The sequence below is a fragment of the Prunus persica genome, chromosome G1 (genome assembly GCF_000346465.2).
Source record: "Prunus persica cultivar Lovell chromosome G1, Prunus_persica_NCBIv2, whole genome shotgun sequence".
NCBI classification, from domain to species: Eukaryota; Viridiplantae; Streptophyta; class Magnoliopsida; order Rosales; family Rosaceae; genus Prunus; species Prunus persica.
Window position 1 is genome coordinate 32,339,052 of NC_034009.1, and position 13,010 is coordinate 32,352,061.

Consider the following 13,010-nt stretch of genomic DNA (forward strand, 5'->3'; position numbering starts at 1 on the left):
AGCCAATCTTGTCTATTCCGTTAAATTACTGTTAAAAAAATTCATAAATATTATTTAAACTTATTAAAAATCTCTAATTATTTAATAAAACATAAAATTTCAACTTAAAAAATAAAAAAACTTTTAACAACAAAATAATTGACTGTTTGAAAAAGACTAGAGAGAAACCTAAAAGGCGGTCTTCCTATGCGTATCTCTCTCCCTCTCTCTTAGAGCAATTCTAGCGAGAAGCCCAAGGCCGAGGCTGGGGGGAGTCCAAGCCAAAAAGCCAGTTCCAGCGGGTCACTTTTGCCCGGGCTGGAGGTGGGACCCACGAAGATGGGCTGGTCCGAAGGTAGATCTCGCCCGAGTTCGAGCCTGAGGGGGGAGATGACGTCAGCGTGCACTGACGTCAACCATGCGCTTCACCAACAGCTAGAAGACAAGTGTCGTCGTTTGGGCGCTCCGATCGTCTGCTCTCCTCCAATCAAACAGCTGGGCTTTTTTTTGTTATAAAATTATGAAAAAAATTTGAATTTTTTTTTATAAAATACCAAAAAATTATGCAATTTTTTTCTATAAATACCTACCAATACTCTTCACTTTCAACACCAAATCCTCATACATTTTCTGGAAATTATACTATTATTCACTTTTTACTCAACATTTTATTCACTTTTAAATTGTATTTTTATTCATCATCTTATCCGAAAATTTTATCTGATTGAGATATAAATTTTAAATTAAATATTGACACGTACGAACTCAAAATCTTATCCGAAAATATTATCCAAACTAATTGTTTAGGTAAATAAATTTTTGAAAAAAATAAAAAAAAGAATCGTATTTGCCCTTTGCCATGTCAACGAATGGAAACACACATTGCTTTTTGCAAGGGCTGCCACTATTCACGTGAATAGTAGCTGCCCTATTCCCCCCTTGCCATGGCAAATGGCAAATGGGTGGAGTTGCTCTTACAGGTTTCTCTCTTTATAAAAACTAATGTTTTATGGATTAGAAAGGAAGAGGAGGTACTTTTTTCAAAGCTACTCTGAATTTTAAAAAATAAAAATAATTGACTAATTAAAAAGAAAATGTAAAAAAAGCGTTGGCAATGAGGGATCGATGCAGGGGTGCAGCTCGGTGGGGGTGGAAAACAATGGAGATTGTTGTTGTGGTGAGGGAAGGGGGAGATTGAGGCGAGGTGGTGACGGCTTGTGGGGTTACACCGCCAAGGAAATCAACACAAGGTTTGGGACCGTCGGGTGAAGATCATTGAGAGAGAGAGGAAAAAGAGACGAAGTAGTTGTGGGGTGGGTGGGATGGATCGGTGAGAGAGAGAGAGTGGTGGTGGCTGCTAGGATGGCTCATAGTGATTGGGTGGTGGCTGCTTGAGACAAGAAGAGAGCTCACAGTAGTTGGGTGGTGTGGTGGGTGGTTTCCTATTATTTCTTTAAAAAATATTCTTATTTTTTAATTATTCATGTGTTATTTATTTATTATTCATGTGTTATTTATTTGTAAACTGAAATTAGTAATTTTTTATTTTAACAATTACAGTTTTTCAAATTAATTTTTAATGGTGACTTAACATAACGGGCGGGATTGGCTAACCGAGTAAAACACAAGAATTAAATCGACCAAATTAAAAACATGGGGACTAAATTGGCCAAATAAATAAAACATATGGACCATTTTGACATTTAAGCCTATTATGTATGTATAATCCAAGCCAAATTAAAAGGTGAGGACCAAGTTCCACTCCACCAGGTCCACATTACATATAACATGTGTGGGAAAACTCCGGGCCCACTTATAAGGAGTAGAAACTTTCTCTTATTTTCCAATCCGGGACTTAAGTTCATGTATTTCATTCAAACTCCAAAGAATAGTTGATATTATCAAATCACGTTGTGACTTGGATTTATGATTTGGTGGCTAAAATTCATTTTTTGAACACTGAAATAATTTTTTAGGATTTTTAAATAATTGAAACTATTTTAAAAATAATTTTAAGTTCCACAAGATTATTTAAGATAATTAATATAATTAATTACTATTTATTAAGTAATTTATGAAATTAATTCAAATATTTAATACTAATTATTCACTAAAATAATAATAATATATCAAAAGAGTATAGCCGCGCGGCTATACCCTTTAAATATTCGAATATATTTCGGGAATATAACCTCGCGGCTATACTATTTAAATATGCATATATATATATTCAATGAGTATAGCCGCTCAGCTATACTATTTAAATATTCATATGTATTCAAGACGTATAGCTGAGCGGCTATATTATTTAAATATTCAAATATATTAATCAAATGCTAGTAATACCGTCAAGATGACGTGTAGCCGAGCGACTATACTATTTAAATATTCGTATATATTCAAGTTTAATTTTTCTTGTAATTATATTTAAGTTTTCAATTTAATAATTAATTACTATTAGTATCGTGGAAGGAAATTGGAGACTCCATTATTATAGCGAAGCTTTTGTATTTTGTTTCCAGTTTGAAATCCATATGCATATATATGCAACTTCTTTATAGTATTCGATTAGCAATTATATATTTACTTGATTTACGTTGGTTCCTAATAATGACAAGAAAATGGGAAGATTGTGTGTGTGTTTTTTAATGAATTAATCGGCATTTAAATTTTATTGATCAATCTAATCATACTAAGATCACAAAAAGCTTAACCTTAATAAGATCGACCATGCAAGACCCTGTAATCAAAATTTAAACTGAGGGAGAGAGAGAGGGAGAGAGGGAGAGAGAATAGAGGAGGAAATAAAATTTTTATTTTTTATTTAAAAAAAGCAGGGAAAAGGGAAGAAAATCGGGCTGTGGGCCCTAAGATTACATTCTAGGCGAGTATACGCGTAACGCGTATAAATTTCCTTGGTAAAGGTGCAGGCAGGCATAGATTATATTTTACGCGACAAAGGGTGGCGTGGCGTTACCGGTTAACCCGATTGAAAAGAGAATGAATGAGGAGTGGATTCTGTGAGAGAGGAGCAATAGCCTTCCGCTCCCTTCAACTAACACAACTTTACCCTCGCTCTCCTCCTACTCCCGCTTGTCTGGCGCCGTCACTTCTCTCAATCTCTATCTCTTCCAATCGCTCCCTCACCACCTCCTACAAGTGCCTCCTTCTCAAACTAGCCTCCTATTCTTCATTGTCTGTAACGTCGTCGTTTCGTACCACCATGACGGGCGTCGAATCCAAGGGGGTGGAGTGGCCCGCTAAGCGTGTCAGGGACACGTTTATGAGGTTTTTCGAGGAGAAGAGCCACGTTTACTGGAAGTCTAGCCCTGTTGTGCCTCACAACGATCCCACTCTTCTATTCGCCAATGCTGGTTCGTCACCGAATTTTCTTCCGATTTTTGAATTTTCCCCCTCTGTTTCATTTGTTGTTTGTTTCTTTGAAAAATCCTACATGCCTGTTTCGGTTGCATAGGTATGAACCAGTTCAAGCCCATCTTTTTGGGCGCAGCTGACCCAAACACTCAGTTAAGCAAGCTGACTCGAGCTTGCAACACGCAGAAATGTATAAGAGCAGGTGGGAAGCACAACGATCTCGATGATGTAGGAAAAGACACTTACCACCATACCTTCTTTGAGATGCTTGGAAATTGGTCTTTTGGGGATTATTTCAAGAAAGAAGCCATTGGGTGGGCTTGGGAGCTTCTCACCCAGGCAAGCAGATTTGACCCAATGCATAGTTTCATCACCGGTTACTATATCAAGGCTGATAATTTGCCTTTTTTGATATGCAGGTTTATAAGCTGCCAGAAGATCGAATTTATGCCACCTATTTTGGTGGTGATGAGAAGGCTGGTCTTGCTCCTGATAATGAAGCTAGAGATATATGGCTTAAGTTTTTACCATCTGCTCGGGTACTACCTTTTGGGTGTAAGGTATGATTTTCTTAAGTTTTAGTTCTTTAACAGTTTTATGTTGGCAAGAACTTTCATTTTTCTGGAAATTGCATCCTTTTGAATTTGTTTTGTTCAACTCTACATTACATTGACGTGTATGTGCTGAATTGTACGTGGAAGACCCTATGATGATCCAAAGGATGTAACAAGCTCTTGTAGAAATAGTGCTTGTATGTCTTGTCCTGTTGGTAGTTGCAGGGTTGTTTCTTAACGCTGTGATTGGTATTTATACACAGACCTTATTGTTCTCGGGATTGATATGCATTTCATTCTGGTTCTGATTTGTGTATGCTAATGTTGCCAAGGAGGCTGTAAATTGAACTTATATGATAATTTTTTTCCCGTTTGTCAATTTCATAATGATTATTTATCTGGTTTAAATGACCTTATCTAATTGATTTTATTGGTGTTTTGTTGTTTTTTTTCTTATCTCCCCACATGTAGGATAATTTCTGGGAGATGGGTGATACTGGTCCTTGTGGTCCTTGCACTGAAATTCATTATGATAGAATAGGTAATCGTGATGCTGCATCCTTAGTCAACAATGACGATCCTACCTGCATTGAAATATGGAATCTCGTCTTTATTCAGGTATAACTTTGACAGCGTGTCTTTTGGATCTTCATATATGAATTTGTATTCCTTATATTTAGGTCCAGAAAATTGATTGAAAACCAGAATTGTGATCTTAACCTTGCCACAAGTACAAGTGTCCTTTGTATTGGTTTGTTATGGTCGGCACAACATCAAAAAATGAAATATAACCTTGCAAGTGTCACATAATTTTATTCCTTCTCTTTCTGGTTTGTGATGCTTATAGTTAATTTAGTGAACTGTTCTTTTTTGCTTGATTACTATCCAACAGTTCAACAGGGAAAGTGATGGCTCTCTAAAACCACTGCCTGCTAAGCATGTTGACACTGGGATGGGATTCGAAAGATTAACTTCTGTACTTCAGAACAAGATGAGCAATTATGATACTGATGTTTTCATGCCCATCTTTGATGCTATCCAACAGGTGAGATGTCAATTTCGTTTAGGGTCTTTGAAAGCAACAATACCTTTAAGATATCCACAAAGGGGGGCAAACCAAACTATGTATAGAGTACATAGAGGGGCACCCCTATGCAGAAAAGTAGGAAAACAGTCAAATTTTAAGAGTTAAAAGCGTTTAAGCATCTAGAAAGTTGTACGGAAAAAAAAAGCGTCTACAAAGTCCAGATTTGTTGAATGGGGGCAGCTACTTATGATGAACATGTTTTATATTCGTATGAAGAATGTTTCTTGTAAAAAGAATCCTGGATCCTAGTGAAGACCTGAAGTTGAACATAAAACTGTTCGTTCTGAGGTTTCATTGAAGCTTGGTGATCCACATGACAAGACTGATCTGTTTTGGTCTTATGTCTTAGTAAAATCTGCATTCAAACTCCTAGTCATTTTCCGTTCCAATCATTTATATTGCTTCATGTTCATATTTTCATTTAACCCAATATATTTGTAGGCAACAGGGGCTCGGTCATATTCAGGGAAAGTTGGGCTGGATGATGTAGACAAAGTTGACATGGCATACAGAGTTGTTGCAGATCATATAAGAACTCTTTCATTTGCCATTGCTGATGGGTCTCGTCCAGGTAGGCAGACAATAGTTTACCATTTTTGCTACCTTATACTCAAGTTGAGTTCAGTGGTGTGGGTTTCCCATTGTTTAAAACAAACACATCCATTGATGGACAGGGTTGTGAATTGTTTTGTTGTGATTGGTATTCATAGAAGATCAGTGACTAAATGGACTTATCCTAATAAGTGAGTAAAATGGACTTCTCTTATTTAATTTTTAGGAATCACCATCATTCTTTAGTTTTTATCCAATTTTTTTAAAGAAAATATTTCAAGATACGTGCAAAAGTCAGCATACTATCTGAGAGAAATTTTCAGTGCTCCCCCTCCCTCGCTCCTGAGCCCTGCTGCTTACTCATGAAATCTGAAGCTCTTAGAATTCCCTCTTTCTTTTGAGTTGGTAGTGATAGGGGTCACATCGACATTGATATTATTTTGATTGGCTACATCTTAAGATATGAATTTGTTTGAGTTGTTAAATCCTTTCTGAACCTTTTTTTTTTGAGTAAATTGTAAGAGTTCAACTTCTGGGGTTCTTTTTTTTAGGCAATGATGGTCGTGAATATGTTCTAAGGCGTATTCTTCGTCGGGCTGTTCGGTATGGAAATGATGTCTTAAAAGCTAAAGAAGGATTCTTTAATGGGTAAGAATGACAGACATATACTGCTGTTTGGAAATCTCACTCTCTCCTGATCTTTCTTTTAAAGTTGAGGTGCTATCTGGAAATTTTATCATTTTCTGAATGTTTCTGATTTGTAGTTCTATGTATTGTTGATATGATCTTTTGTGAATGTGTTATATCCAGGCTTGTAGGCATTCTGGTGACAGTGATGGGTGACGTTTTTCCAGAGGTGAAACAGCATGAAGCACATATTAGGGAGATAATCAAAGAGGAGGAAGAAACTTTTGAGAAGACTTTACAGAAGGTTTGGATTTATATAATGAATTCTGTATGGGCATGCCTCTTGCTTCTTATTTTTTATAAAAAAATTTAGGTATAGGGAACTCAAATTTGGAGTTGGCATGGCAGTTTTTAAGTCTTGCTGCAAGTATCATGGACTGATTGCAGAACAGAATTTGTAAGATAATAGGCGAATTAAATTTATACCTGAAGTATAGTGCCCTTGAGAAGTAGTGCTTTTGGTTGTGGAGTGTGAACTCTTTTATTTAGCACACTATTCGTGTACTGCTTGCAATAGACTTTAGTAACCCTCATGCTTTTAATGAGGCTCTATGAGTGAATATGTTGCAGATAACCTCAGTTTCGATCACATGCGCTAAACCAAACCTTGTTCTTTTAATTGCTTTTGATTTTTTTTTTCCTTTGCATCCTTTTTTTATTAGAAAGCATAGGTATAAAGTGCAATGCGACAACAGGGGGATTGTGTTTGTAAATTGAAAATGGAAGGATTTTTTTAAAAGTCAAGTTTATCAAGAATTGCATTTAAGGTAATTCAAAGTAATTGTTGTGACTGAGCTATTTGATTTACTGATGATTTTTTTTTTCAGGGAATAGAAAGATTTAAGAAGGCTGCTCAGGATGTTCAAGGGAAAACATTTAGCGGGCAGGTGCGTTTCTGAATATTTTTTTATCTTTCCCTTATTTTATATTGTTCTTATGCTCTAGGAAGTCATTTCTGTGGCAATTGTTCTCACAAAAGAGAGGGAGGAGCTTTTCACGGAACATTTCATTTAAGTTCCCAAGAATTGTTCTCCTCCAAAGTTTATGAAATTTCAGTCGTTTTCTAGTAGGTTCAAAATTGGGGTTTTAACAACAGTTGTGTCAACAAAACCAAGTCCTTCACAAAATTTTGTCGGTGCATCATGCATAAAGATTCTCATATCCATGATAAGAAAGCTAACTCTTGAGACCTGTTATCCAGTATGTATAATTGGTATAGGTTCACCTTCCTTGAATTTAAATTGATTGCAGATGCTGCACAAGTTTGTTGGAATATTGTTGACAATTAGCTAAATAAGTGTGGATGAGTTGCGATGCTATGTACAGAAATGGATACACTAACTTAAATTAATCTTCTGTTGATCATTTCCTTTATCTATGGCTAACAGATTAGGACGAGTGCTTATGTTTGTAGATGGTCATTGTACCTTACTGTGACTTACGTTGTTCTTATTCTGGTTGCAGGATGCTTTTGTCTTGTGGGACACGTATGGGTTTCCATTAGATTTGACACAGGTACAGTGAAATTCATTGTTGTTCTGTTGGATATATTTTTATACATGACTTTGTTCGCTTATAATTTCTTCCTCCAGTTGATGGCAGAGGAAAGGGGGTTACTAGTTGATGTTGAGGGTTTCAATAATGCTATGGATGAGGCTCGGGAAAAATCAAGGAATGCTCAAACTAAGGTACCGCATTTTTTTTTTTTTTTGGTTACATCACATCCACATCTAGTGTCAACTTCAGATGTTGTCCAAACCTTTTTCCCTTCATATGACGCTGGTAGTTTAAAGAGAAACATTGAAGATTCTGGAAATAAGTGACACAATTGTATATTGTGAACAAAATATACAGGGGGCTGTGCACTCATGTTACCTTCTTTTTTTTTCTTGAACTCTGTAGCAAGCTGGTGGTGCTATTGTTATGGATGCCGATGCTACTGCTGCATTGCACAAGAGGGGGGTTGCTGCAACAGATGACAGCTTTAAATTTATCTGGTGCCAGGTTAGATATTTTATATATCTACACTCTGATTGTTATTCAATGTTAACTCTCCGGTATGAAAAAATTACTTTGAGAAGTGTTTCCATGAGTAGAGTCTTTGTGATGCGGGATTAATCAATTTTCTGTTGATAATTACTTTCCTATTTTTTAATAATCAATTCAGGACCATGAAAGTGTGATAAAAGCAATTTACACCGGTTCTGAGTTTATTAATAGTGCTTCTGCCGGAAATGAAGTTGGTATAGTTTTGGGATCAACAAGTTTCTATGCTGAGCAAGGTGGTCAGGTATTGTATATTCTGGTTAATTTTTTCCACCATCATTTTGACTATTAAAAGTCTTTGGATTATGTGTGTGAAACAGGTTCCATGTTTAAGAACTTTTGAGCTGCTTTTAGTGTCAAATATGATAGTGGAGTGTGGATCAGCGCACGTATGAATATAAATATCTCTGCATGGGCTCCAATTACGGAGACTGGAAACAAATCCGTCGACTGCTACTGATCTGAAAAAAAAAGTTTTGACTGCTTTAGGAAATCTCAACAATACGTGTAAAATGTGATAGGACTTGATAAAAATAAACCAGCAGAACTAAAAACAAAAAGTAATTCAAGATTTGTTGGATTCTAGATCTTGCTTTTCCTTATTTATTATATAGCCTGCATCATATATTCTTCTTGATCAGAAGAATTAGGTGTGTGCATGTACTAAGTTAATGCTGAAAGTTGTATTTATGTTAGTAGGATTTGAGTTCTAACAATTATATTGCATTCCCGCAAGATAGTTTTGATTGTTTGTAATGGTGGGTTTTGTGCATCTGGTTTGATTTGCTTTGCTTGTAGATTTTTGATACTGGATCACTTGAAGGATCCTCTCTCTCATTTCAAGTTTGCAATGTTCAAATTTATGGAGGTTTTGTTCTTCATATTGGTTCTTTTTCTGGGGAGAGTGGCAAACTCTCTGTTGGTGACAAAGTAAATTGCAAGGTACTTCTGCCTTCAATTTTCTGCTTATAGTCTGTATATATGTGTGTATATATGTATTTTTTTTGTTTCAACTTTTGCTGAGTTCGCTGGTACAGGTTGACTACAATAGGCGTACACTCATTGCGCCCAACCATACCTGCACACACATGTTGAACTTTGCTCTGAGGGTATGCTCAAATTCCAACAACCCCAAAACTGTTTTTTTACCTTTTTTTCATAAAAAAATTATCTACTGTTTTGTCTATATAGTTCCTAAATATGTTCAGCATATATCAATGCAGGAAGTTCTTGGCAGTCATGTTGACCAGAAGGGTTCTATTGTTCTTCCTGAAAAATTAAGATTTGATTTTTCTCATGGTAAAGCTTTTCAAGTTAGTCCTTTGAGTTAAGAGGATTATGTTATCTATGTCTATTGGGTTTTCTAAAAAATGCTAGTGGAACTTGAATAGGCAAGCCGGTAGAACCTGACAATTTGAGAAGAATAGAGTCAATTGTGAATGAGCAAATTAAAGCAGAATTGGATGTTTTTGCTAAGGCGGTAACCCTGGTTGAAGCCAAGCGTATCAATGGTTTAAGGGCTGTATTTGGAGAGGTATTCTCCTGAATGCCAACATAATTATTTAATCACCCCAATAGCTATATTTTGTTTTGTGTGATACATAGGTTGTTGCTTGTGATGTAGGTGTATCCTGACCCAGTAAGAGTGGTGGCTGTTGGGCGAAAAGTTGAGGACCTCCTGGCTGACCCTGAAAATAAGGAATGGTCATCAATTTCAGCAGAACTTTGTGGAGGTTAATGCCCTATTCTAATGAAAATGTCTTGGAGCATTGCCTTATTTTTCAGTTGAACTTTATCTTTTTGATACATATAGGGACTCATATATCAAATACGAGGGAAGCCAAGGCCTTTGCTCTTTTATCTGAGGAGGGAATTGCCAAGGGAATACGTAGGATAACTGCTGTCACAACTGATGGTGCCTTTAAGGCAATTGAATTAGCACACTCGCTGGAGCAGGAAGTAGATGAAGCGTCCAAGGCTGAAGGAAGCTTGCTGGAGAAGGTTGGTTTCTTTATTTTTTCCCCATTTGTTTGTTTTGTTTTTTTGTTTGGGAATGAGTTTATCACATCTACTTTAGCCCTTGAGGGTTGCAGTAACCTCATCTTAATTATGTTTATTTTCAATACTTTTCCTCCTTTATTTAGTAGTGTTGGTCGATTGGGAGGGGTAGGGTTTTAGCTCTGTTTTGCATAAATTGGTGAATTCATGAAGAAGCAAATAACTTTGACTTGGATAGAGTCAGGTCATCAGTTCTTTCTTAGTGTGGCATCATGTATTCAAATTGCGCCATATCTTTGAACTTGGTGGACCTTGATGCATATATGCATAGTGTTATGGGTATTGTAACTACAAACATGCATTTTCTGTTGTGAAAGAAACTTGGAGAAAAGTAACTTTTGAAAGAAAAGGTGGTCATTTTTAAAAAGTTTGGATGTTTAAAAATTAGCATATATATATAGACCCTAAACCCTAAACCCAATCCGGGGAGAATCGAGAGGTCATGATAACAGTTGACGAGTGAGGCGAGGGGCTTATTCCTCTCAATCGACGAGGGCTTGTCCCCTACGGCCAGTACGATGCGCTAGTATCATCTTCTTTAACGCTGGCATCTTCTATAAAGAAAGCTGTCCTGGGGGACAGATTTCATTCCGTGCCTGCGGTGAGGCGCGACCCACAACAAACAAAGGGGAAAAGCTTGCTTGCTGTAGCCCTATTTTAGTAGACTAGGCGTCAAGAGCTGCCGTTTGACCCGCTGGAGTTTGGTGTTAAAAGCAGGGTTTATGGTGTTAGTGTTTTCGTGGGTGCGGTAATTCTTAGTTTGGCGCTCTGGGCATTTAGTTCTTCCTCCATCCGACAGCAGCGTTTACTTCTATGACACCACCACCGGTACCGCAGCTTTTTTGCCCAGGACTGGTTTTCGTGAAAGCACTATTGGGCGGCTCTGCAGATCTTTCACCTCAAACAAACTCATCAAAGAAGACTACTCTCATCTCTGTTTCATCATTATATATATATAACAATTGTTTGTTGAAACCTTGATAAACATGATGCAAATTTTTGCCGTATTTATTTTTCTTTTCTTTTAATTAAGAAATGTGCTTTTGGTTACTAATCATATTTTATAACCCACATTTGTTTTTCCTTTTAACAGAAAGTAGCTTCCTTAAAGTCTCGGGTGGACTCGGCACCAATTCCAGTGGCTAACAAAGCTGAAATAAGGGCCAAAATTGCTGTACTTCAGGTATTTCAGCTAGGCAAGACATCACTTTTGTTTTCGTTGCCTGTTGTCCCTTTCCTCTTTGTTTTCTTACCGACACAGCTTACTTTTGTTTTATTTTTATATATTTATATGTGCATCCTGAACTACAATATTTCTTGCTCCATCCAACAGAACCAAGTGAGGAAGGCACAAAAGATTATTGCTGAGCAAAATATGCAAAATGCTGTGAAGGTTGCAACTGAGATGGCCGAAGTTGCTGCTTCAGATGGGAAAGCTTACTGTGTATCCCATGTTGATGTTGGTTTGGATGCGGCTGCAGTTCGCGAGGCAGTTGTGAAAGTCATAGAGAAGAAGGTCAGTAGCATAATTTCGCTATTCTACTTAGCCTTTTAAGCGATTTGAAAGGTGTCATATTTTCATCAAACATAATATGGAAATCCATCACAATGAATTGAGCAGTGCAAGAATAGTAGTCATCGTCATGAAATACTTTAAATGTATCTTTTGATGATTGTCCGCAATGATATTGATCAATTCTGAATGGTGGTACATGGACAGGGAATGCCTGCCATGGTTTTCAGCACAGATGAAACCACAAATAAGGCTGTGGTTTGTGCTGGCGTACCAGGAGACAAAGGGAACCAGTTGGAGGTGTCAGAGTGGTTGACTGCATCTCTGGGTCCCCTGAAAGGAAGGTGTGGTAAAGGAAAGGGTGGCCTTGCGACTGGCCAGGTTAGTGTTTGTAGACCTAAGTGAGCTCAAACTTGGTTTTTCAATTGGGTGAAGCATGGTTGTATATTTCTAGGTTTTTAGAAAAAATTTTTTTTTTTAAATGTGAATAAGGTATGGCTTTAGAAACATAATTGGTTACTTGAAGATTTAAGTGGGTTTTATTTATATAGCGCATACTCTGCTAATTTTTGCATTGAATTGTGAATCTCAGGGAACAGATGCATCTCGTCTAAATGAAGCAGTAGACCTTGCAACGTCTTTTGCACAGATGAAATTGAGATGAATGATGCCACGAAGGCCCACTCAAAAGCATTTTAGAATTGGATAGGCTTACTCTCATCCAGTTTATAGAAATTAAACTACTTACAAGAAGTGAAATTAAATTATGAACTGTAATATGAAAAGCAATTATTTGCAAAGATTTCATCCAAATATTGTAAGTCTACAATCTTGAGAAGAAAGGTTTCTACCAATCTAGTGAGAAGGAGACAGGGTCTTGTCATCTTTTTCATTTTTGGTAAAAATAAAAAATAAATCTATTGAGTTGCCTTGCCTGATGATCCTGTATGGCCCTTTCATTGGCTCCGGGCAGAAAGCAAAAAAAGTTCATTGGCATTTCGGGCCGATCTTGAGATTGTTGTAAGACAAGTTAGTTTTATCAAGTCCATTCAATCAAACATGAAGACATGACTAAACGCGCGTTTTAGCTTCGTTTTGTCATCACAATGTTGTTAAACTATGGTGCTGCATCCGCATTCGCAGCGTGCATAATCATGGC

At 37.0% G+C, this 13,010-nt stretch overlaps 1 protein-coding gene across 1 annotated transcript; it reads left to right on the forward strand.

The window, feature by feature from the left end:
- Positions 2,920–12,789, forward strand: LOC18791811 (alanine--tRNA ligase). Its single transcript, XM_020565837.1, has 23 exons — positions 2,920–3,353; positions 3,455–3,693; positions 3,774–3,914; positions 4,380–4,526; positions 4,801–4,953; positions 5,437–5,566; positions 6,099–6,195; positions 6,358–6,478; positions 7,062–7,121; positions 7,699–7,749; positions 7,827–7,922; positions 8,137–8,238; positions 8,402–8,524; positions 9,079–9,222; positions 9,318–9,389; positions 9,504–9,579; positions 9,672–9,814; positions 9,905–10,013; positions 10,094–10,281; positions 11,432–11,521; positions 11,672–11,854; positions 12,059–12,232; positions 12,444–12,789. The coding sequence occupies exons 1-23, from the start codon at positions 2,984–2,986 to the stop codon at positions 12,513–12,515; spliced, it is 3,081 nt and encodes a 1,026-aa protein (XP_020421426.1). The 5' UTR covers positions 2,920–2,983; the 3' UTR covers positions 12,516–12,789.

What these genes read in the sequence shown, in the direction of transcription:
- LOC18791811 (XM_020565837.1), top strand. Translation starts at nt 2,984, where the DNA reads ATGAGGAGTGGATTCTGTGAGAGAGGAGCAATAGCCTTCCGCTCCCTT. An exon ending in TACTACCTTTTGGGTGTAAG is followed by an intron (nt 3,915 to 4,379) that starts GTATGATTTTCT and finishes CCCCACATGTAG; the next exon opens with GATAATTTCTGGGAGATGGG. An exon ending in TGTTGAACTTTGCTCTGAGG is followed by an intron (nt 9,390 to 9,503) that starts GTATGCTCAAAT and finishes ATATCAATGCAG; the next exon opens with GAAGTTCTTGGCAGTCATGT.